Source organism: Mustela putorius, unplaced genomic scaffold (genome assembly GCF_011764305.1).
Source record: "Mustela putorius furo isolate JIRA1106 unplaced genomic scaffold, ASM1176430v1.1 tig00000056_pilon_pilon_pilon, whole genome shotgun sequence".
Lineage (NCBI taxonomy): Eukaryota > Metazoa > Chordata > Mammalia > Carnivora > Mustelidae > Mustela > Mustela putorius.
Window position 1 is genome coordinate 5,399,934 of NW_025421263.1, and position 22,731 is coordinate 5,422,664.

Here is a 22,731-nt window from a genome sequence, read left to right on the forward strand (position 1 = left end):
TTGTCTTTCATTCTCCTGGCAGCCCACAGGGATTTAGATGAATTGGATTGAGAGTCAGATTGATTTCCAAGCTGCACCTGTTTTTGTGAATTTAACATTGGAAAAGACATCTGCCAACTTGTCAGTTCTCTTCTACGGCTGGCAATATTTTGAATAATAGATTTTTCCTTTGGACATTTGTTTGAGAAAAATAATCCGAAATCTTATCAAAATAAAAATATTTCTATGATCATGACAGCTATTAAAAATGCTAAGTATAATTTCCTTCCATGAATACTGTATATATTTTAAGCTACTGTGTTTAATAAGCTAAGGATATGTTAAGAGATGTTATCAGTCTATTTGGCACCTCAAACCTGATATGTTTATAACTTTTTTTTTTTTTTAAACTAGGCTCCATGCTGGCGTGGAGCCCAATGTGGGGTTTGAACTTAGACCCTGAGATCAAGACCTGAGCTGAAATCATGAGTTGGATGCTTACCCAATTGAGTCACCCAGGCGCCCCTAAACCATAAGCCTTAATCTAACCCACCCCTGCTCCAGTCCACTTCTAACAGCCTCTCCCAGTTCAGTCTTTGGTGACAATATCCTTCCAGTTGCTCAGGCTAAAACCTCAGTGTCATCCGTGTGTCCTAGCCTCTTCTCACAACCTGTATCCAATCCATTGACAAATCTTGTTGAATTCGCCTTCAGAACGTACTCAGCTTGGACTACTTTTCCCTCCTTGGGTTGCTTCCACTCTGAATCGAAAGTTACCGACCTGTCTCACCTGAGCGTTGGTGGTTGCCTCCTCACTGGTCTCCTTGCTCTGTCCTAACCCCTTCTGGGGCAGTCTCAGTGCAACAGCAGGATTGATGCCTTTAACCTAGGTCAGTTCCTCTCACTCTCTTGTCGCAAAGGCCCAAACCATCCATCACTTTCAAGTAAATTCCATAGTCATTCTCATGTCCTCCCAGGCCCCTTGTTACCACTCTGACCCCTTCCCTTACACCTACTCTGGCCCCAGCCCTGTCCAGCCATGCTGGCCTCTGCTGCTCCTCCAGTGCCCTGGGCTGCTCCTGCCTAGCCCTTTTCCCCACATGGCTCATGGCTCACTTCTAGAGCTTCCTTCAAGGCTCTACTCAATTGCCAGTATCCCAGTGAGACTTATTGGCTTTTGTACTCAAGCTCTCTACCCGAATACCTGTCTTTATTTTTCTTCAAACTACTTACCATTATATGTTACTTATTAGTTTTATGCCGGGTTTGTCTCCCCTCCTAGGAAGTGTATGTTGCAAGAGGTCAGGTATTTTTGTTTATTTTGCTAAAGGCTGGATCACTAATGCCTGGAACTGTGCCTGGCACATAAAGGAACTCAACAAATATTTGCTGACTATTTCTTTAACTAAAAGTTATTTCTTGGTTATAATACCAGGCATTGTATTGAGCATTAGAGTACTATATACCAGGCATTGTATTGAGCATTAGAGTACTATATAAATGTTAGTCTTGCTAAAATATGCTTAAATATATCATTTTAATTAGGGGAGTTTTAATTGGGAATGTGAAATTATTTCTTCTTAATCATTAGACTTTTAGGCACATGGCATTGATTTAAACAAATTTGCCAGAAATGTCCCATTTTAGGCAAAAAACCACTGCTTATACACAATTTATACAGTAGTTTTATCTACAATAGCTATTCTTTTATTTCAGCATATAAATTAAATTTATTATTTATAAACATATAAGTATATAAATAAGTTTATTATTTATTTCAGCATATAAATTAAGCTATCTCTTGTTTTTGTTTTCCAGAAAAGAGGCACAGTTAGATGAAGAAGGACAGTTTCTTGTCAGAATAATATATGATGATTCTAAAACTTATGATTTGGTTGCTGCTGCAAGCAAAGTTCTCAGTAAGTTGAATGTGTCTTTCCTTCTTTGGCTAAGTTACACAGAGAAGCCCAAAGGAGTACATGAACCGAGATCCCATTATATTGTTAGGTAGGTTGTACACTGCACAATGGTGGAGGGAAGGCTCAGGCTTTCCTGAGTCCTAGTTTTCCTTCATAAGCTCTTTAAAGAGTGGAGAAGCTCTCTGTAGCCCCTCACAGAAAACCATGTGTTGGGGTGGAAAAAAAATTATTGACACTTCATGTAATAATAACTTCAGTTATGGTATCAACAACACAGTAATTACAAAAGTGTAGTATGCAGAAAATACTGTCCCTGAATCTCTCTTGTAATCTTGCATTCCATTAACTATTGGTAAAAGAAGTAAGAAACTGAGATCTACATGAAAATTCCTGCAAAGTAGGCAAAGTTTAAACACAGCTTCATGGAAAAAAAAAAAGTTTTCCTCAGAGTTATTCTCACATGCTTAATTTACAATTAGGCTCCTATTTGGGTAGAATAGAAAGAAGTTTTTAGCTTTGCCAATAATAAGTAGAAGAGCAAATATCTATTACAGGACACAAGAATTACAAAGAAAGAATGGAAAATTGTTAATAATAAAAATATCCTGCATCATTAGTAATCAAAACTGAAACAAATATGAAATTTTATTCACAGAGTTGGTTATTTTTAAAATTAAGCATCTAGTGTATTCAACAGTAGAGTCAAAGAGGAAGTCATACACATTGTTAATCTGATGGTAAATTAAGACAACATTGTAGAGAATAATTTTGCATCATTAGTCAAGTCTCTTTAAAAAATGTGCAAACCCTCTAGGAATTTTTCCTCAAATAATTGTTAGATCTATTTGCATTAAGATTGATGTATGTTTTCATTTTGAGATAACTTACATTATCAAAAACTAGGAAAGTCTATATTTTTGATACAAGTGGATTGTTAAATTAATTGTTGTGTTAATGACATGGAAATTAAAATAAATGTTACAGAAAAAATATAAAGATTTTAGGAAATATTAATGATTGAACATTAAGAAACAAAGCAGGATATTGGGGTACATGTTATATGTAACCAACTTACTAAATATGCATATTTATGTGAAGAAAAGTGTTTTTCACCAAAATACTGTCATGTGCATTCTTGATGATTTTTTTCTGTGTTTTTCAGAAAAAATAAGTTAATACACTAAATATAAGTTTTTTAAAAGTTCAGAATTTGTTGTGATAGCCAAGAAACTGATTGTTTTGCATATAGGTACACATCTGTGCTCTTGACATGTAAATATTTTCTCCTCACAGATTTCATTGTATTGTTCAGGCCAGAAGTTTTTCTTGTGACCAATGACTACTTGCACAAAAATTGAAGATAGTTTAATTTTTAAATTTCGCACCTGTTTTCATTTTTCCCATTAACAATATTCTAGCTGTAATATATTTTATTGTTGTTGTTCTCCCAAACCTATAAACAGATCTCAATGCTGGGGAAATCCTCCAAATGTTCGGGAAGATGTTTTTTGTCTTTTGTCAAGAGTCTGGTTATGATACAATCTTGCGTGTCCTGGGATCTAATGTCAGAGAATTTCTACAGGTAAGCAATTTGAAATCCAATAGTTAAAAGCTCTGAGTTAGTGATTCTCAAACAGAGGCTCTAGAATACTTTTTGCTCTGCCAGCTGGATGACGGTGTCTTGCTGCTGAAATGGAATCACAGTGAATCCCATCAAGTAATTGGGTGGTCTTGAAAGCATTTTAGCATTTTTGTTTCATATTTTTTTCTTGAACTTTTAGTTGCTGACCTTGAATATTCAGGTTGTAAATTAACGTTCTTTGAAAATCTCAACATGGCCTATTGTGATCTGTTTAACTGCCCCCTTTTGCATGGTTTATATGTGCTAGTAGTTGTGTAGTTGTGGTTTTATGTTTTAGATATATAATCTGGTCTTATTTTCTCTTTCAAGGTATTCTTAGTTTGTATAGTGTAATTAAATACTATGGCAGTGTCCATGATGTTCTCTGTTGGGCTCATGTCTTTCAGGTGCTTGACCACCAAAACAAGTTTGAGAAGGATTGCTTCTAGTTACATACTAATTAAGCTACTGTAGCAAGTAGAATAGGAGAGCACTCTCTAAGTCAGTTTCAGGTGAAGTGAAAGAAATAATGTATCCAACTGCCTTTGTCTTCTGTGCTTATTTAAGTTACCTTAAAAGTTGGTACTAGTAAATTACCCATTAGATGAGAGACTATTTTTGGATTGCCTGCCCTATTTTAAGCACAGGCATTTATAAGCCCCTCTTCTTGAAATCTGTTAAGGTTGAAAATTATGTGGTTGTTTGTAAAGAATTATTTCTAAACCAGCCGCTGAAAGCGGCCAGATCTTGCTGGAAAATGATGTCAGTGCAATACTAGCTGAACTCAAGCCCAGTTTTGAGGGAATGTAAACTACTTTCAGTCCAGCTGCATTATTGATTTAACAGCCAAAATAAGAACTGTAGTGTTTAATCAAAATATCTGTTGTTTACATAGTGACATTTTTCTTATAAACTTAAGACAGCATTAAATCAAGATAGAAACTGGTTTGCAATGCCCTGCCATGGATTTATAGAACTACTGGTGTCAAAAGAAAAAAAAAAAAAAAAACTGCCAATTCCAAGAGAAGTCGCTGCCAGGAGATTTTTAAATTAAGCTTTAACAGGCTGTATTTAAATGAGTTATTTTAAATGGATCAAAGTTTGATATTTAAAGTTTATTGGGATTTTGGATTTTTGAATACATATTCTGTCTTTTAATACTTTGGTTGGCTGCTGTCACTTTATTGGGAAAGTTGCAATTTGCAGTTCCTCTGTCTTAACTTTGAGGTTTGTTCTCAGTGGCCACATCTCCATAGCAGAACAGCTATCCAAAGGAGTTTACAAAGATTCATTTTAACCTCTACTCACTGTGATCATCCAGCTCAATTTTTAAGGGCACAATAGGAGAGTAAGCAGCCTCTTGGTGGGTTTCCCTAGGTTCTAAAACTGCATCGTCCTGTAGGATAGCTATTAGCCACTAAGTATATGGTTACTAAGTATTTGAAAGGTGATGGACTGTGGGTAAAATACAGAACAGACTTGAAGGAAGTATAAAAAGGATACAAAATTGCTGATAAATATTTTATATAAATTCTGTTTTGAGATGATAATATTTTGGATGTGCTGAGTTTTATAAAAATATATCATGAACATTAATTTCACCTATTTCTTTTTTTTTTAAACCGTGGCCACTAGAAACTTGAACATTACTTATGTGGCTAATATCTATCTGTGCTTTGCTGTGCTTTGCTTTTATCACCTTCTGTTTCCACTGGATGGTGTTACTCTAAGTAGCCCTAAGTCCTTTTTCCTCCAAGTCAATATGCAACTTTAGTTAATATATCTTTAAATTACATATGATTTGGGGTTTCTTTCACTGTGAGTGTGAATGATCAAGAAACTAGAAAGTTTGAATACTGTGAAGTTTTTGCCAATAGTGGATATTTTTTAATTTCTTTTTTCCCCTGTTTTTCAAATTGCCTATCTTACCAGCAAATTGAATGAATTAAAATACTTAGGTATTTATCTTATGATTAGGCTATTTACATAGAAATTAAATGAATATTTTTTCTGTATAAGTGATGACAGAATAAAGTAACTGATTTTCATAAGTTGTCTTAAGATCCTCATTTCCATATACAAATTTACATTTTGCATTATATAAACTAATAAAATATTGTTTTTCATAGACTTTAATCCTTCACTAAAGAGTAAGATAAACTGGGTCTCATTTTAAAGAGTTTAAAAACCTTTCTTTTTCACCCCCTGATTTTAATAAATCATCAAAGCCTTAAAATCTATTTCCTAAATACTGTATTTTGAGAATTCTATCACTTTTTTTTTGTTTCTTCTACACTTTTGCGTGAACTATTATTCTTGAGAGAGTGGATGGTTTCCCAGCCTCTCTTCGAGCCTCTTCTAATCTCTTCTCCATTCTATAACTCTACTGTTTTTCCTGAAATGCAAATCTGTTTCATTACATCATTTTCTTGCTTAAATCCTTCAGTGATTCCCAATTATTCACTAGAAAAGGTAGAAAGTAATTAAAATGATTGAAACTGCTTACATCCCCTATCCATCCTTCCTCTTCCTCTCCTGCAGCCTGGCCAAACAGAACTTCCTTTAGAATCTTTGTTTTTATTTTGTTCTTCCCTTTGTCTGGAACACTGATACTTTCACCTAAGTAAATCCTGTTTATCCCATTGGTCAAGTGACTTCTTCCAGGAGGACACCACTCCTCTCCAATCGCTCCCCTTTCTGAGTCGGGTAATTAGCACTTCCCGTATTTTCACAGTACACATATTTCCCCAGCCCTCGTATTTCTCACACTCTATTATCATTTCCTGTTTCTTGGGATGGAATGTAAACTTCATGGAGCCAGAGACCATGTATAATCTTCTAATGATGGTATCTCCACAGATACAGTCTGTATCTGGGAATGAATAAATATCATTTTTGAAGATTGAAGAATGAAGATTTGTGGTTTGTATAAAAAGAGGAAGAAAATACATCAACAGCTCAAGATTAATTCTTTTACTAGAGATGACAGCTTATTTTTATTTTATTATTATTATTCTGTTAATGAGACTATATAGATTTTTAAGAAATGAATTATAGTTTGAAATGTATAATAATAGACACACAGTAGACCAATTTCCACCTCGTGTGGACGTGGCAAACTGCTATTTATTAATTAATTTATAAGTTACATTATTTTATCTAGAAACTTTTAAAATCATCATTCTAGTATCTCCACTTGCAGTTCCCAGGCAACAATAAAATAGTTACTGGAATTACAACGTGGAGAACCATTTGACTATGCTTTACGCTGGGCAGCTGTGAGCACTCATCATGATTCCAAGGAGGAATTCCTTGGAAGTTGTCTTTTCTCAGCCTCTCAGTTGGATATGTTATTAAGAATGGTTCTTAGGGCATGTGGATGGCTAAGTAGGTTAAGCATCCGACTCTTGATTTTGGCTCAGGTCATGATCTCACTGTCCCGAGATCAAGCCTTGTGTCAGCTCTGCCCTGGATGTAGGGACTGCTTAAGATTCTCTCTTTCCCTCTCCCTCTGTCCCTTCCCACTCCCCTCTCTCTTGCTCTCTTAAAAAAAAAAAAAAAAAAAAAAGGTAGATAAACCTTCAAATTTATTATCATCCTTTAGTTGATTTAGCAAATGGAAATATGATTTATCAAAGAGATAAAGAAAAACAGGACATTCTGATTTTTAAATTTTGTACATTTTACTTGGATATATTGTCTTACAGATAAGACCACGTTTCTGCAAGAATTTTTCTCCTATTCTGCCATTTTCTTAATTGTAAATAGGAATAAAATGTCCAGTTTTGTGCTATTCTTTTTTTTTTTAGATTTTATTTATTTATTTGACAGCGATCACAGGTAGGCAGGAAGGTAGGGAGAGAGAGAGGGAGAAGCAGGCTCCCTGCTGAGCAGAGAGCCTGATGTGGGGCTCTACCCCAGTACCCTGGGCTCATGACCTGAGCCGAAGGCAGAAGCTTAACCCACTGAGCCACCCAGGCGCCCCTCATGCTTATTGTAGTAGATTTCTATTTGAAGGTTCTAGCATATTGAATAAAATAGTGCAAAAACTATGTAGGGTTTGAAACCTTCATTTAAAAAAAGAAAAGGGCACTTGTGTGGCTCAGTGGGTTAAACTTCTGCCTCTGGCTCGGGTCATGATCTCAGAGTCCTGGGATGGAGCCCTACATCAGTCTGTCTGCTCAGTGGGGAGCCTACTTCCCCTTCTCCTGCCTCTGCCTACTTGTGCTTTCTCTCTCTGTCAAATAAATAAATAAAATCTTTAAAAAAAATAAGAAAGAAAAAAAAAGAGAAAGGAATGTCCGATTTGACAGTATTTCTACCTTAATCCACACTCATCTTACTTCCACTGTCCTAGTTGCATTATTGCTGATTGAGTTTTCCAAAAATCACTGCATTAATATGTCCCATTTCACGTGCTCCGCTGAAATATGATTTTGCCCCTCCCATCACAAAGCAGAATTTGCCTTCCCTTGAATCTTGGTTGACTTTGGTGATTATTTGACCATAGAACATGACAGAAGTAACATTTTGATACTACCTAGGCTTGTTTATAAGAAGTCTTAAAGTTTCCACCTGAGTATCTTGGAATAGTTACTCTTGGGATGCTCACTCCAGGAACCCAGTATCTCGAAGTGAGAAGCTCAAGACACGTGCAGAGGTCATGTGTGGGCTCTCAGACAGTGGTGCTTGCTGAACTCCCAGCAAAGGGCTGACAACTACCACCAGCCCTTTGAGTGACCTGTCCTGGGGAAACAGCCTGGTAGAACATTATGATGACACCAACCCCAGCTTCATGAACAGCAACCCAAGAATTTCCTGAGTCCAGAAAGTTCACAGAATCACTAGGGATAATGATATCTTACTGTTTTAAGCCAATAAGTTTGGGGTGCTTTGACACACAGTAATGCATAATTGGAACAGCAGCCTGAGTATTATTCTTTTCTTCATTTTTTATGTCTGTGTTAGTGTGAACTTGTACACTTATACAAACATGTACAGATGAGTCAAGAGTTTTGAGCCACCATGTCTGCTCAGATTAGAATGATATACAGCGTCAGGGAATGAAACCCAAGTCAATCCACGCAGGACCACCCATTCATTCTCACGGGTGTTATATTACTGTTACATTATATATTCTTTACATCCCAATACTTTTACAGAGGTAAAATGAAATTCAAATGAGCATGGAAAGCTGCCAGAGTGCCTAATGAAAACTAGATGAGCACTGAGCAATCTTAGGGATTAGTAAGGATTTAAATTATGAGTCTGCTTATATACGCATTGGAATCTCAGTTGAATAGCAAGCAAATATTCTGTTACCATTTGTTGGAAACGCTGGTTCCCTTGTACTAATTTTTTGGTGTAGCAGCAGCTTCACTCATTCAGTCATGATGTTCCTCTACTAGCACCTCTGTGCAGCCTGCCGTGAAATTTCCTTCAAATTTAGGCTGACTCAAGGTTATGGCTTTTAATACATGGCGGTGATTTAGCCAGCCCATCAGGAGAGTCTGGGATTGATGACGGATCTAAAATTCTTAAATGTTTGTGTGAAGTGTTATTTTGGGAAATACGAGGATTTTCCTGAACAGCTGTGAAATTCTAATACTTCCCTAAATTATTTATAATATTTCTTGGGCAAAAATGCACTATTCATTTTATTTTTAACTTTTGAATTTCAAAAGGACCTGTTTCTCTCAACATCCAAAATGGTAGTTTCTATAACCTGCAGTTTTAAAATGGACAAGTATGGACTTATGAGGGAAGATGAGTATTTTAAAATTGTAAGACTGTTTTTTCTCTTGAAATAACTGACATATGTTTTCACAGTTTTATAATATATTGCCGATTGCAGTATGTCAATGGGATATTTTTTTAAACATGAATTTAAAAGCTATATAATAAGTAAAATATTTTACACAGGTAATTCTATGACTATTTGCTTTTTTTTTTTTTCTTTAATTAATGTATTTTTCTTGAGAGGATGGTAATGATAATTATATGTAGTTTTTAAACAGTATTACCAGTGAAATAATTTTAGTGATTTTGATACAGTTTCTTTTTAAATAGAGCTTTGCATTATTTCTTCTTAAAAAGATTCTCTGTATCTTTTCAGAGATACTATTTCCCATGGTAGTTCCAAGAGGAAAAGGCAGAAGGAGTGTCATGAAAACTTCCTTCTTGTTCTGATCTTCCATTACTTACTTCTAACTTCTTACTTGTTCTGATCTCATGCTATTCATACCCCAGCCTTGGTGCTTCCTGTTACATGGGTTGGATTTTCCATCTTTATTTAGGTTCTGTTTGTTTCATTCTTGATGTTCAAATTCTAAAATGACTTACTTATTTCTTATGAAACTTGACAAAATATGTTTCAAATATCATGCTGTTTATACACAAATATTGGTGTTCGTCATGTTTTTCCACAAGTATAAGAAGTGAAAAGATAAGAAATGCTTCATCTCATCTTCCCTCCTTAAAAAAGAGAGGTTGGAGGGGCGCCTGGGTGGCTCAGTGGGTTAAGGCCTCTGCCTTCAGCTCAGGTCATGACCCTGGGGTCCTGGGATCCAGCCCTACATCTGGCTCTCTGCTCTGCAGGGAGCCTGCTTCCCCCTCACTCTCTCTGCTTGCCTCTCTGCCTACTCGTGATCTCTGTCAAATAAATAAATAAAATCTTAAAAAAAAAAAAGAGACGTCGGAAATGACTGGTTTTTAAGGATTTCTTCCCATTTGAAATCTCCGTTATGTTCTCCAGTAACACAGGCAACTCCCTTCTTGTTCACTAGGATAAGGCTACTTGGCAACTGAAAAAAATCTCTCTTAAAACGTTCAAGATGAGGACTTACTCCACCCACTTAACATGTGGATCATTTAGAGATTTTTCATTAGATGCCGAGGAAGCAGGGAAATGAGGTAGTTAATTCCTGGAAACTCTGCTTCTGTAATTTATGTATGAACTTATTTTTACTGTGCATATTACGGCGACAACTTTGATTTATTTCGAACCATTCCAAGATCTTTGAAAATATGGAACTTCAAAGTATTTCTCAAAGGAATAATAAATTCTCGTTTGTTTCCTAAATCTGTGGATTGCGCTAAATCCAGAACCCCAGCACAATTTCCCAGGATGCCAGCACTCCTTTTTCTTCTGTAACTAATAAATGCTAGGTTACAAGATGAATTGGACTTATGGATTAGCAGAATTCCCGAGGAGAAAAGTATATTTGTTTTGCTTATAGAAAATGCCGTAAAATGATACCAGAACACAAGAGGCGACATGAAAATCTGACTACCCTTTTTGGCATCTTGAGAGAAAATAGATAAATGGAACTGCTCTCTTATCCCTTTCTTGTTCTCTGACTTCTAAAGCTCAGAAGAATGAAGTCAGAGCAGACTTAAGCTTTGCTTTATTGTTTGCTGGGAATCTGCTGTGCTGAAATACATGTGTTTACTTTTTTTTATGTTTCTTTTATGTACATATACTTCTTTGTAACTGGTCATTCAGGTCTTTTTTTGTATACCTATTCCCATGGTATATTTAGAAATAAGATAGAATAGTAATTTTAAAATGAAATTCTTGTTCCCCATAATACATTGTTACCATCATGTAGATGAAGAATTAACTGTATAGAGATCATATTATAAGAGGTAGACAGTGTTGTCCCTTGGGTTTTTTGAGAATCTTTTTTGCGGTCTTTCTGGTTGCTGCAAACACGTGCAACCTAACTATGAAGAAGGCTCATTTTTTTAGCAACAGAAATGTACTCAAATGAAGTCAACTTAATTTTTAATCATGAAGTCCATTTTTAATAGTAGACAAGCTGTGGTCATCACTTGAATTTTGAAAGAATAAAACCAAGTAAGGAAAGCTGTAACTAAAGAAATCCCGAGAGAATTTTGTATGTTAGATACTATCTAAAGAAAATCAATCTTAGATTAAGTGGTGTTTAAATCTTTTAGGCTCCAGGAAAGCACTTTACTTGTCCATTTAATTAATAGCAAATTCAATAAAGAGGTTTATGTAAAGCTCTGGAGAGTTGGTTACTGCAAAAACTTAAAAGATGTGCCTTGTGACCTGGTACGTTTTGTATTCCATTGCTTTAAAGTGATAAATATAAGCAATATTTAATTATCAATTTTAATGCCTTAGTATTATCAGTATTTTTATTTAAATTAAAATGGGTCCACATTTAAGGGGCAGTGTTTACCTTTGTGTGACTTGTGTGACTCGTGGAAAGTGGTCTTGGGAGATCCTGGCCAATTTCTGGCCTTCATGGGCATCAGCGGGTGCTGCTAATATAAATGGTACCCAGTTGTTACTGTCTCATGCCATCTGTGTAGTTGCATATAGAAATGTGCTAATGATACAATATGACATGAGAGGAAAATATGTGAGTACAGAAGTGAGGTTGGCATATTGATTTATGATATATTTGAACATTTTGCAGAGGAAAAATGTAAAGAAATTAAGATACATATGTCAAGTTCTCATTAGACTCCCTTTTTCTTTGAAATCAGTCACAGCATAGTTCTTGGGCCTGACTACATTAGGACGTTTCCTAAATGCAGCAATAAGCTCAGTTTTTACTTTGTGAGAAATGGAAATAAGTATCACACTTTGTTGGTGATATTTCTTCTCACCAGATTTTCTCTCACATTTTCCTGCAATACTGGTTGTGGTAGAAGGGATCTGGAAGAGTTAGAAAGGAACAGTCTTCACTTCTTCCCTTTCCAGGGAAGAATTTTCATGAGGAAAACTTACAGGAAGAACTAACTTCCTATGACTCAACCACGTAAAATAGTTTTAGGCCTTTCAGTGGTTTGCAGTTTCTAGGAACTGGCTAATACTTAGTGTCCGCCATATTGGATTTTTTTATATGGTAATAGCAACCTCTAGAGGCAATCAGGATGAACTGAAATTTTTAAGAGCAGACCTGATTTAATTGTAACAAGTGTAATTTTCAGGAAGAAAACAAAAGTCTCTAGGCATGAAGGCAATTGAAGAAGAAACCAGACTGTTGAAACATTTTTCTGAATCAGAATGTCAGCCTTTCATGACCTAGCTCAGGCCTTCTCTTCACGTTGAAGTCTTTGGACCCCATTCTTTCAATCTGAGCTATTGGCTCTGATATTTATAACTCAAAAGCCACTCTGCACTTTGGTTTGTGATATGAACCATGAGGGGCTTAACATCAAGGTCCATGTCATGCAGGTTTGTATCTGACTCTCTACCCTGCCCCTAGCTTGCCCCTCATACGGTTCATAATACATAATGCATATGGAATAGCTATAGAATGACTGAATCTTTGAATGGAAGGGACAGAAAACTATAAACCACAGTGCCATTGGTGTCCTGGTGGAGTATTTCTCAGATTTGAGCACCCATGGAGCCATCTTATACTCACATCCTAATATCTTACTGGATTCTTCTGTTTCCCTAAATTGGCTTCTTTGAGGCATTTGGAACCTGAACCATAGTTCAATTTTGGCCTATCTCCAGCACCTCCTTTTTTATGCATTCTTTTATGCTCATGGGATTCGGAATCTAATTTATTTTACCCATTTGTTTTTAGTGATAATGACCAGTTATTGAAAGATTACTATTTGCTTGGTGTATTCGTTTTTATTGCTGCCATGCCAAATTACCACAAATGTAAGTGCCCTAGACAAAACAAATGTATTCTATTTTCTAAATTTATTAATTATTTTTATTAACATGTAATGTATTATTTGCCCCAGGGGTACAGGTCTGTGAATTGTCAGGCATATTGCATTTTTTTAAGGTCAGAGTCCATTCAGGTCTCACTAGACTATAATGGAGGTGACAGCAGGACCATGTTCCTTTATGTAGTCTCTAGGGCATAATTGTTTCCTTGTTCATTCAGATGTTGGCAGTTCAATTCCCTGCTGTTATTGGGCTGAGGACAATGTCATGTTTTCAATCAAAGTATCCTTAATTCTAAAGCTACCTCACTCTTAATTCTTATAACCTGCTGTGCTGTGCATATCCTACTACATTTATGTAACACACACACGCTAACGCATTATGAGTTGTTTATTTGAAAAACCATGTTGGACCAAACGAAACATACAGTTTGCACCATTTCTCCTGGTGATCTTTATATAAATAACTTTTGTGTATTGGTGAGTAATACAGGATGCTGGGGAATTTGTTAGGTTCTATGCTAATGGCAAAGCTGTAAGCACAGAAAATATTTATTGGTAAATGTATTGTTTTCCAAGATTCTGTTCCAAAAGATAATTATTTCGCAGGTCAGCTGTGAGCCTCTATCTTGATTGGGGGCTACTGATGAATATGAAACAATCCTGCTATTTAAATTTATAAAATGCTTTTAATTCTAAAATATTACTTCACAAAATAATATGCTTGTTTCATATGCTTATCACTGATACAGGTTTTTGCATTAATACTTTTTAGGATTGTGGTGTAAACAGAGGGTAATATGTGATCACTTTGGGCATCCATATTGTTTATTATAACATGCATATACAACTTTCCCAAGCTCCTATAAATCTGTATATCTTTGTTTTAGCCCATAATTATGTTTTTCTTGTTTTGGGCATTCTGTTTACATACAACTTATTTGTCCTTCTTTCAAGTGTATTAACTGTTAATAGCCATAGATGTTTGTCTTAATCATACCACTTTAGTTTTAAGTTCTCTGTGGCTCTTACTTTACAGTTGTTTCGTTGCACAGGGGAAGGTTGTGCTATGTGAATGTTCAAACAGTCATTCTGCCAACCAACCTCAGACTCAAGCCCTGTTTCCTTATCTTGTTTTCTCAATGTCGGCTGCCATTGTGGAGGCATCATTTATTCATTGTATTTCCTCTTTATTGCAGAACCTTGATGCTCTGCATGACCACCTCGCTACTATCTACCCAGGTATGCGTGCCCCTTCCTTTAGGTGCACCGATGCAGAAAAGGGCAAAGGACTCATTCTGCACTACTACTCAGAGAGAGAAGGTCTTCAGGATATTGTCATCGGAATCATCAAAACAGTAGCTCAGCAGATACATGGCACCGAAATAGACATGAAGGTAATGGTCAGTGAGGGAGACTCTTCTGAACACATCTGACATGGGATAGTGAACATGATAGTCCATGAATTTACCTTTAGTTATCACTGCTGATGGAATTCATCAGGGTATATTTTAGCCCTACCAGTGCCGTACCAGCAATATAGAAATATTTGGTCTTAGAAGTCATTCTACAGGATATTTTTTTTTCTTGTGGTGGCAGATAGCTCTTCCCAATTATACATTGCTTAAGGCAAAATGAAACCTAGTTTGCATCTCCTGTGAGCACGTACCAGCTGGGCAGCAGAAGGCTATGTGACTGGCTAAGCTGTAGTCTTTAGCATACAAAAAAAAAAAAAAACAAAAAACCATAATGTGGACGGTCAGATTCTTTGTAGATTTTTTTTTTTTTTTTGGTCTGTTCCCCAAATAGAGTTGGAATCTCTCATTTGATCTAAAAAATTTGCTTTTTTTTTTTTTTTAATTAGATTACAGGGTGAAAGAAGCCAGGTCTTCTACTTTGAAAATTGTGTTGCTATGGATAATATATGCTCTTAGCTCCGTACAATAGAGAACCATTGTTTGACTCTTTGTAACCCACAGTCTCTCCTAGTCTTTTTTTTGTGTGTGCTTTTTGTGTGCTCAGCACCTTCAGCCTTGAAAGCCATCTTTCAGTTGCCCCAGGTTTGAGAAAATTCGGGAGGGGGATATCCTATTTCTGCTCTTTTTCTTTATGGATATTTCCTAGATGCCAGAGTTATGTTCTAGCACAGATGTGAAGCTCAAACTTTAAGTAGCATATTAGGCCAAATAAAAATTGTAGCATTTAAATTGATGATTTTGGAAAGGCATCCCAGGCCATTCATCTAGTGATGTCATGGTAGGCTTTGTGCTTTTCTTTCTTTAGGAGTTGGTATCGATGGGGCACTTGTTGGTGATTCCGAGGTCCAGTCTTAGTTTTTCTATAACTAGAGACTGGGACTCTATATAATGTGACATTATCAAATCCAGAGACATTTAAAAGTGAAATTAAAACTTTGGGCAAAGAATCAAAATTTATCCATGATTAGGAGTCTCACTGGAATTTAGTCAAAATACTAGAATATGCCTTTCATTTCTAATCCTGGCACCAAGCTAACATTGCATCTCTACTAAGTGAGCCTTCATCAGGGGCTTTATTCCCACTGTGTCTAACTACTCTTGTTTTTGTTTTTGTTTTGTTTTGTTTTGTTTTATTTAGGCAAGTTGAGCAAGAGACAAACACATAGAAACTTCAGGAAAGAAACACAAAACATACTTGGATACTGCCGTTGCTATGGTTAGCATATCTGTTATGGAAGGTGGACAGCCATTAGCATACTCTATATAAAATTCAAGTTTTTACTTAGTTACATGGTTTAATTACATAGCTTTATACGTTATTTAGGTTGCCTTATGGCCTTTATTGATTCAAGTACTCCACCACAGAATTCTGAAATGTTTTCATTTTTAGTTATGTTTTGTATATTTAATTTTTGTCAAAGGCACTGTTTTAATTTCCCAAAGTATTCTTATGTCAATTCTGTAAGCTTAACAGGTCTGGAGCTACCAGACAATTTAACTACTTAAGGAATATTATACCATGTCAAGAAGTAATATACCAAGGACACGTTAAAAACATGATCGGAGAGCAACTCATTTTGACAATTTAATCAAAGCAAAAGAGCAGAAATGAGGAATTAATTAGTAAATTTAGGTTGTATATAATTCAGTTTCTGTATCTAAAATGGAATCAGAGCAGAACACCAAAGTTAGGCTTGAATTTTTAGACTGACTCTTACTTCATTTATGGAACTTTAGAGAAATCAACCTTAGAGGGGCAGAATGTTGAAATCATAAATAAGACTAATATTTAGCCAGTGTAGTTGATTAGTATGACACTGAGAGTAGGAATGTTCTGATTCCAGCAGGAAACTGCATTTGAGAGAATATATACAATGGCGTCCATGTTAACTGTGATTCGTTCTGTAGTCTCAGAGTGTGCTGCGTTGAACTCCTGAACAGAAAGTGAAAAGGAGCAACATTCTGCTTTCAGTTAGCTATAAATGAAAAACCGTTGCCCCAGCTACTTCCCATTTGGATCTGGCCACAGTTGAGATATAGTATTTCCCCTTATAAGGGGATGCATTTTTTGTAGTTTCTTAAGCTCAAAACAAAAACAAAACCCAAAAACCCTCTATACCTTAATAATGTATTTGCCTATGAATAATATCTTTATTTATTTATTTATTTATTTTAAGATTTTACTTATCCATTTGTCAGAGAGGGAGAGAGAGAGAGGGTGCACAAGCGGGGGAGCAGCAGAAGGAGAAGCTGAGCACGGAGCCCAATATGGGATCATGACCTGAGCTGAAGGCAGATATTTAACCGACTGAGCCACCCAGAGATCCCCAATATTTTAGGAATGTAGTTATTTTTTTTAAACTATAGAACTTTACTCATTCTTATGGTTACTTCCTTAGAATGACTTCCTAGGTTTGAAATTAAATCAGAGAATGTATAATTTTGGGGGGATTACTTATATATTATCAATCTACCCTTCAGAAAGTTTAATCAAGATCCCCTCCCACTAGTGGTATTTGAGATGATTCTTTTTCTGGTCTTACCCAATTTGGTATTTTGTATAATTGCCAACTGATGGATGAAAATGACATTGCATGCAATTTTTTTTTTTTGTGATTTTTTTTTATTTTTTATTTTCAGCATTAACAGTATTCATTATTTTTGCACCACACCCAGTGCTCCATGCAATCCGTGCCCTCTCTAATACCCACCACCTGGTACCCCAACCTCCCACCCCCTGCACCACTTCAAACCCCTCAGATTGTTTTTCAGAGTCCATAGTCTCTCCTGGTTCACCTCCCCTTCCAATTTCCCCCAACTCCCTTCTCCTCTCTAACTCCCCATGTCCTCCATGCTATTTGTTATGCTCCACAAATAAGTGAAACCATATGATAATTGACTCTCTCTGCTTGACTGATTTCACTCAGCATAATCTCTTCCAGTCCTGTCCATGTTGCTACAAAAGTTGGGGATTCATCCTTTCTGTTGGAGGCATAATACTCCATAGTGTATATGGACCACATCTTCCTTATCCATTTGTACGTTGAAGGGCATCTTGGTTCTTTCCACAGTTTGGCAATGTCCTCTCAATTGATGCAGAAAAAGCATTTGACAAAATCCAGCATCCGTTCCTGATTAAAACGCTTCAAAGTATAGGGATAGAAGGAACATTCCTGAACTTCATAAAATCTATCTATGAAAGTCTTTCTTTCTTTTTTTAAAAGACTTTATGTTATTTACTTATTTGAGAGAGAGAAAAAAAGAGAGCGACAACAAAGCACAAAAGAGTATGAGCATGGGGATCAGTGGAGGGAGAGAGAGAAGCAGACTCCCTACCAAGCAGGGAGCCCAATGTGGGACTCAATGTCAGGGCTCCAGGATCATGACCTGAGCCAAAGGCAGATGCCCAGCTGAACCACCCAGGCACCCCTGATTTTCTTTTTCAACATTCTTTGGCTATTCGGGTCTTCTCTGGTTCCATACAAATTTTAGGATTTTTTTTCCAGTTCTGTGAAAAAAGTTGGTGGTATTTTGATAGGGATTTCATTGAATGTGTAGATTTCTCTGGGTAGCATAAACATTTTAACAATATTCATCCTTTCAATTCATGAGCATGGAATGTTTTCCCATATTTTTGTGTCTTCCTTGATTTCTCTCATAAGAGATCTACAGTTTCCAGAGTACAGATCATTTACCTCTTTGAATAGATTTATTCCCAGGTATCTTATGTATTTTACGGATTTTGGTGCAATTGTAAATGGAACTGATTCCTTCATTTCTCTTTCTTTGTTCTCACTGTCAGAGTATAGAAATGCAAGCTGCTTTTGTACATTGATTTTATATCCTGACACATTGTTGAATTTTCTGTATGTGTTCTAGCAATTTTGGGGTGGAGTCTTTTGAATTTTCTACAGAGTATCACTTCATCTGTGAAGAGTAAAAGTTAAATTTCTTCTTTGCCTACTTAGATGCCTTTTTATTTCTTTTTGTTTTTTTTTTTTTAATTTTTTATTTTTTATAAACATATATTTTTATCCCCAGGGGTACAGGTCTGTGAATCACCAGGTTTACACACTTCACAGCACTCACCAAATCAAATACCCTCCCCAAAGTCCATAATCCCACCCCCTTCTCCCAAACCCCCTCCCCCCGGCAACCCTCAGTTTGTTTTGTGAGATTAAGAGTCACTTATGGTTTGTCTCCCTCCCAATCCCATCTTGTTTCATTTCTTCTTCTTCTACCCACTTAAGCCTCCATGTTGCATCACCACTTCCTCATATCAGGGAGATCATATGATAGTTGTCTTTCTCTGCTTGGCTTATTTCGCTAAGCATGATACGCTCTAGTTCCATCCATGTTGTTGCAAATGGCAAGATTTCATTTCTTTTGATGGCTGCATAGTATTCCATTGTGTATATATACCACATCTTCTTGATCCATTCATCTGTTGATGGACATCTAGGTTCTTTCCATAGTTTGGCTATTGTGGACATTGCTGCTATAAACATTCGGGTGCATGTGTCCCTTTGGATCACTACATTTGTATCTTTAGGGTAAATACCCAATAGTGCAATTGCTGGGTCATAGGGCAGTTCTATTTTCAACATTTTGAGGAACCTCCATGCTGTTTTCCAGAGTGGCTGCACCAGCTTGCATTCCCACCAACAGTGTAGGACGGTTCCCCTTTCTCCGCATCCTCGCCAGCATCTGTCATTTCCTGACTTGTTGATTTTAGCCATTCTGACTGGTGTGAGGTGATATCTCATTGTGGTTAGATTTTATTGTTTATTTATTTAGTGGGAGCAGGGGGAGGGGCAGAAGGAGACGGAATCTCAAGCAGACTCCTCGCTGAGTTCAGAGCCCACCATGGGGCTTGATTTCATGATCCAGAGATCATGACCTGAGCCAAAAGCAAGTCAGGTGCTTAACCAGCTGAACCACCCAGGCGCCCTGATATTGCATATATTTTATTTATTTATTTTTTTTTTTTTTAAAGATTTTATTTATTTATTTGACAGAGAGAGATCACAAGTAGGCAGAGAGGCAGGCAGAGAGAGAGAGAGAGGAGGAAGCAGGCTCCCTGCCGAGCAGAGAGCCCGATGCGGGACTCGATCCCAGGACCCTGAGATCATGACCTGAGCCGAAGGCAGCGGCTTAACCCACTGAGCCACCCAGGCGCCCTATTGCATATATTTTAAAATATGTATCTCCATTGTTTCATTTCCCTCTGTGAATATCATTTTTTATCATATTAAATAGAGCCACTTTGTATGGTTGGTAGTTCATTTACTGAACCAAGTGTACTGGCTGAGTGGGCTGAGCCTATAAGACAAAGGTGGTACTTTTCTCCTCATTCTATCCAGGAGGCTGTCTGGGTTACTTAAAGGACCTATACCAGATTTTCAGTTTCATTACAAATAATCATTCAGTCTTTAATTCACATTGAACAAGACAATGTCCATAAATAGTGTCCTATTTAAGACATACATAGCATTTCCGTATATTCATATTTTCTAATTAACCATTCTTATAGCCAGTGTCTTGAGTGTTCAGATATTTTCACCAAACTGAAATTCAGATAATCAACACCATCTCTCCCCTTTGGAATCCAGGTTATTCAGCAAAGAAATGAAGAATGTGATCATACTCAGTTTTTAATTGAAGAAAAAGAGTCAAAAGAAGAAGACTTCTATGAAGATCTTGATAGATTTGAAGAAAATGGTACCCAGGAATCACGCATCAGTCCCTATACCTTCTGCAAAGCTTTTCCTTTTCACATAATATTTGACCGGGACCTAGTGGTTACTCAGTGCGGCAATGCCATCTACAGAGTGCTTCCCCAGGTAAAAGGACCTCAAACTGCCTTAAGGCCTGAGACAAAAGGCTGTGAAGGCGCCGTTGTTCCACACGGCCATTTATTCATTCAACGCACTGAGTGTGTTGCATGTAATGTGCAGGACATCATACATCATAAATTTGTCACCTGTGAGCTAAGTATATTTCAGCATATGCAACTTTCCCTAGGAACTACTTACTTATTTTTCTGTTTCAGTCACTTACAGGGACAGTGGGAAAATTATATGGGAATGCTTTTTTTTTTTTTAAATGAGAAAATGGGTGATTTTCTGGTAACAAGCATCTTTCACTTATTTATTCATTGAATGACTATATGCTGACTGAAAATACCTTTCAAAGTCAGTCTTTGACATTTGCAGGGAAGAGAGAGGAATTGTACAAACACTAAAGAGGGAAGTGATAGATTCTCCTGGGGTTGAGCAGAGCCTCGAAGGAAAACAGTTGGGGTGCATTTAACTTGGGTTATTCAGACCATTTGAAAAATCCTTTCTATTTTTCCCTCTCACCTAACTAACTCTGAAGTTGTATCCAACACATTGGAGATACTTCCCACTTGTAGTTAAAGAGCCTTACTAATGGTGGATTAGCCCAGACGGGCTCTGTTGTAGACTTACCCATCCAGAAGTAGGGTAGTATGCAGCATGGGCTCCTGTGCCGGGCCTGCCTCCCTTTCACTGTATGAATGTGAGCCCGTTTACCTCGCCTTTCTCTGCCTATTTCCCCTTCATTACGGTGTGAGGAGACAGAGTGCATAAAGAACTTTTGGTCCAGTGTCTAAGCAATTATTAACTGTTACCCATTACTATTATTAGCTGTCTCTTAATAAAGGATGAGTGTTTTCTGGTGGTTTTTCTACTTAAATTTCATCATAACCCACAGGCATTTGATACCTCACACTACCTTTTAAGAAGTCACATTTCTATTATTTCTTCTTCCAAAATGCTTCTCTTACTTATAGAAGCCTGTATTGGGATATGAGTACTCTGAAGCCATATTCGGTTTTGTGTTCATGCAACGATATGATGCCCGTTTGATTGCTGAGTGACATAGGTCAAGACAGGAGCCCATGGTTGAGGCAATTCCTATACCATATGATTATGGTTTTCTATTTTTAAGTCTTATTGAGCTGGCTTAATCTAATCTCAAATTGTAAGAATTATTTCAGCTAATCCTGTGTTCTTTCCCTTTCATCTACATCTTAGCTCCAGCCTGGGAACTGCAGCCTGTTGTCTGTCTTCTCTCTCGTTCGTCCTCATATTGACATTAGTTTTCATGGGATCCTTTCACACATCAATACGGTTTTCGTCCTGAGAAGTAAGGTAATCAAGATACTTCTTTCAGTGTGAGTGAGTAAGGGATGTTTCAAATTAGACATGGCCCCGAGGGAAAGTTAGCTACTTTACCATTCTGTGATATGGAGGAACTATAGACAGATCCCCAAGAAACGTCAGAGGGAGTACTATTTCTTTTTTGTTTGTTTGTTTTGTTTTTTAAGATTTTATTTATTTATTTGACAGACAGAGATCACAAGTAGGCAGAGAGGCAGGCAGAGAGAGAGGAGGAAGCAGGCTCCCCGCAGAGCAGAGAGCCTGATGTGGGGCTCGATCCCAGGACCCTGGGATCATGACCTGAGCCGAAGGCAGAGGCTTTAACCCACTGAGCCACCCAAGTGCCCCCAGAGAGAGTACTATTTCAAAGGCAATGTTACTGATTCTTGGTTTGCCTGAGGGGCAGTGGGACTCTTATCAACGGATCAGAATTAACAAAAATAAGTTTTGAGACTGTCTCATTGGGACAACTCAGTTTCACGTAATAAAACAAATATCTTTTACTTCCTTAAACTACCATGTGCTATTTTAGAAATCAAAACTGATAAAGAATGTTCTTTTAAACTTCAACCAAAGTCCTGATTTAATTCTTCCTTAAATTGTCCATTATTCTTCATGCCATTTTTGTGGGAAAATAAAAGTGATAACATATTCATCCAGTTGATTATTTAGGTAGCACCCAGATCTCATAGTTTCTGTTCTTCAGACTGGTGCAGCCAAAGTGTCTTGGAGTAAACATCCTGTCCTTCCTGTGGCCCTCGCAAAGGCCTTACCCACACATGTTTGACGTATTTGGAACTATTCCCTGTTACTCTGTGAATGAAGGCATAGGGAATGGAGGCTCTTGGGTTGTTCTTTGCTGGAACTTAATATTATATGTTGTAGCC

The 22,731-nt window shown here is 37.0% G+C and overlaps 1 protein-coding gene across 2 annotated transcripts in view; it reads left to right on the plus strand.

Moving 5' to 3' along the window:
- Positions 1–22,731, plus strand: part of GUCY1B1 (guanylate cyclase 1 soluble subunit beta 1) — a 49,661-nt gene that overhangs the window by 15,808 nt on the left and 11,122 nt on the right. For both annotated transcript variants that reach the window (XM_004772038.3, XM_004772039.3), the window contains exons 3-7: positions 1,798–1,898; positions 3,362–3,480; positions 14,382–14,579; positions 20,273–20,503; positions 21,719–21,835. In XM_004772038.3, the coding sequence (XP_004772095.1) occupies positions 1,798–1,898; positions 3,362–3,480; positions 14,382–14,579; positions 20,273–20,503; positions 21,719–21,835 (766 nt within the window). The remainder of the gene's footprint in view (positions 1–1,797; positions 1,899–3,361; positions 3,481–14,381; positions 14,580–20,272; positions 20,504–21,718; positions 21,836–22,731) is intronic.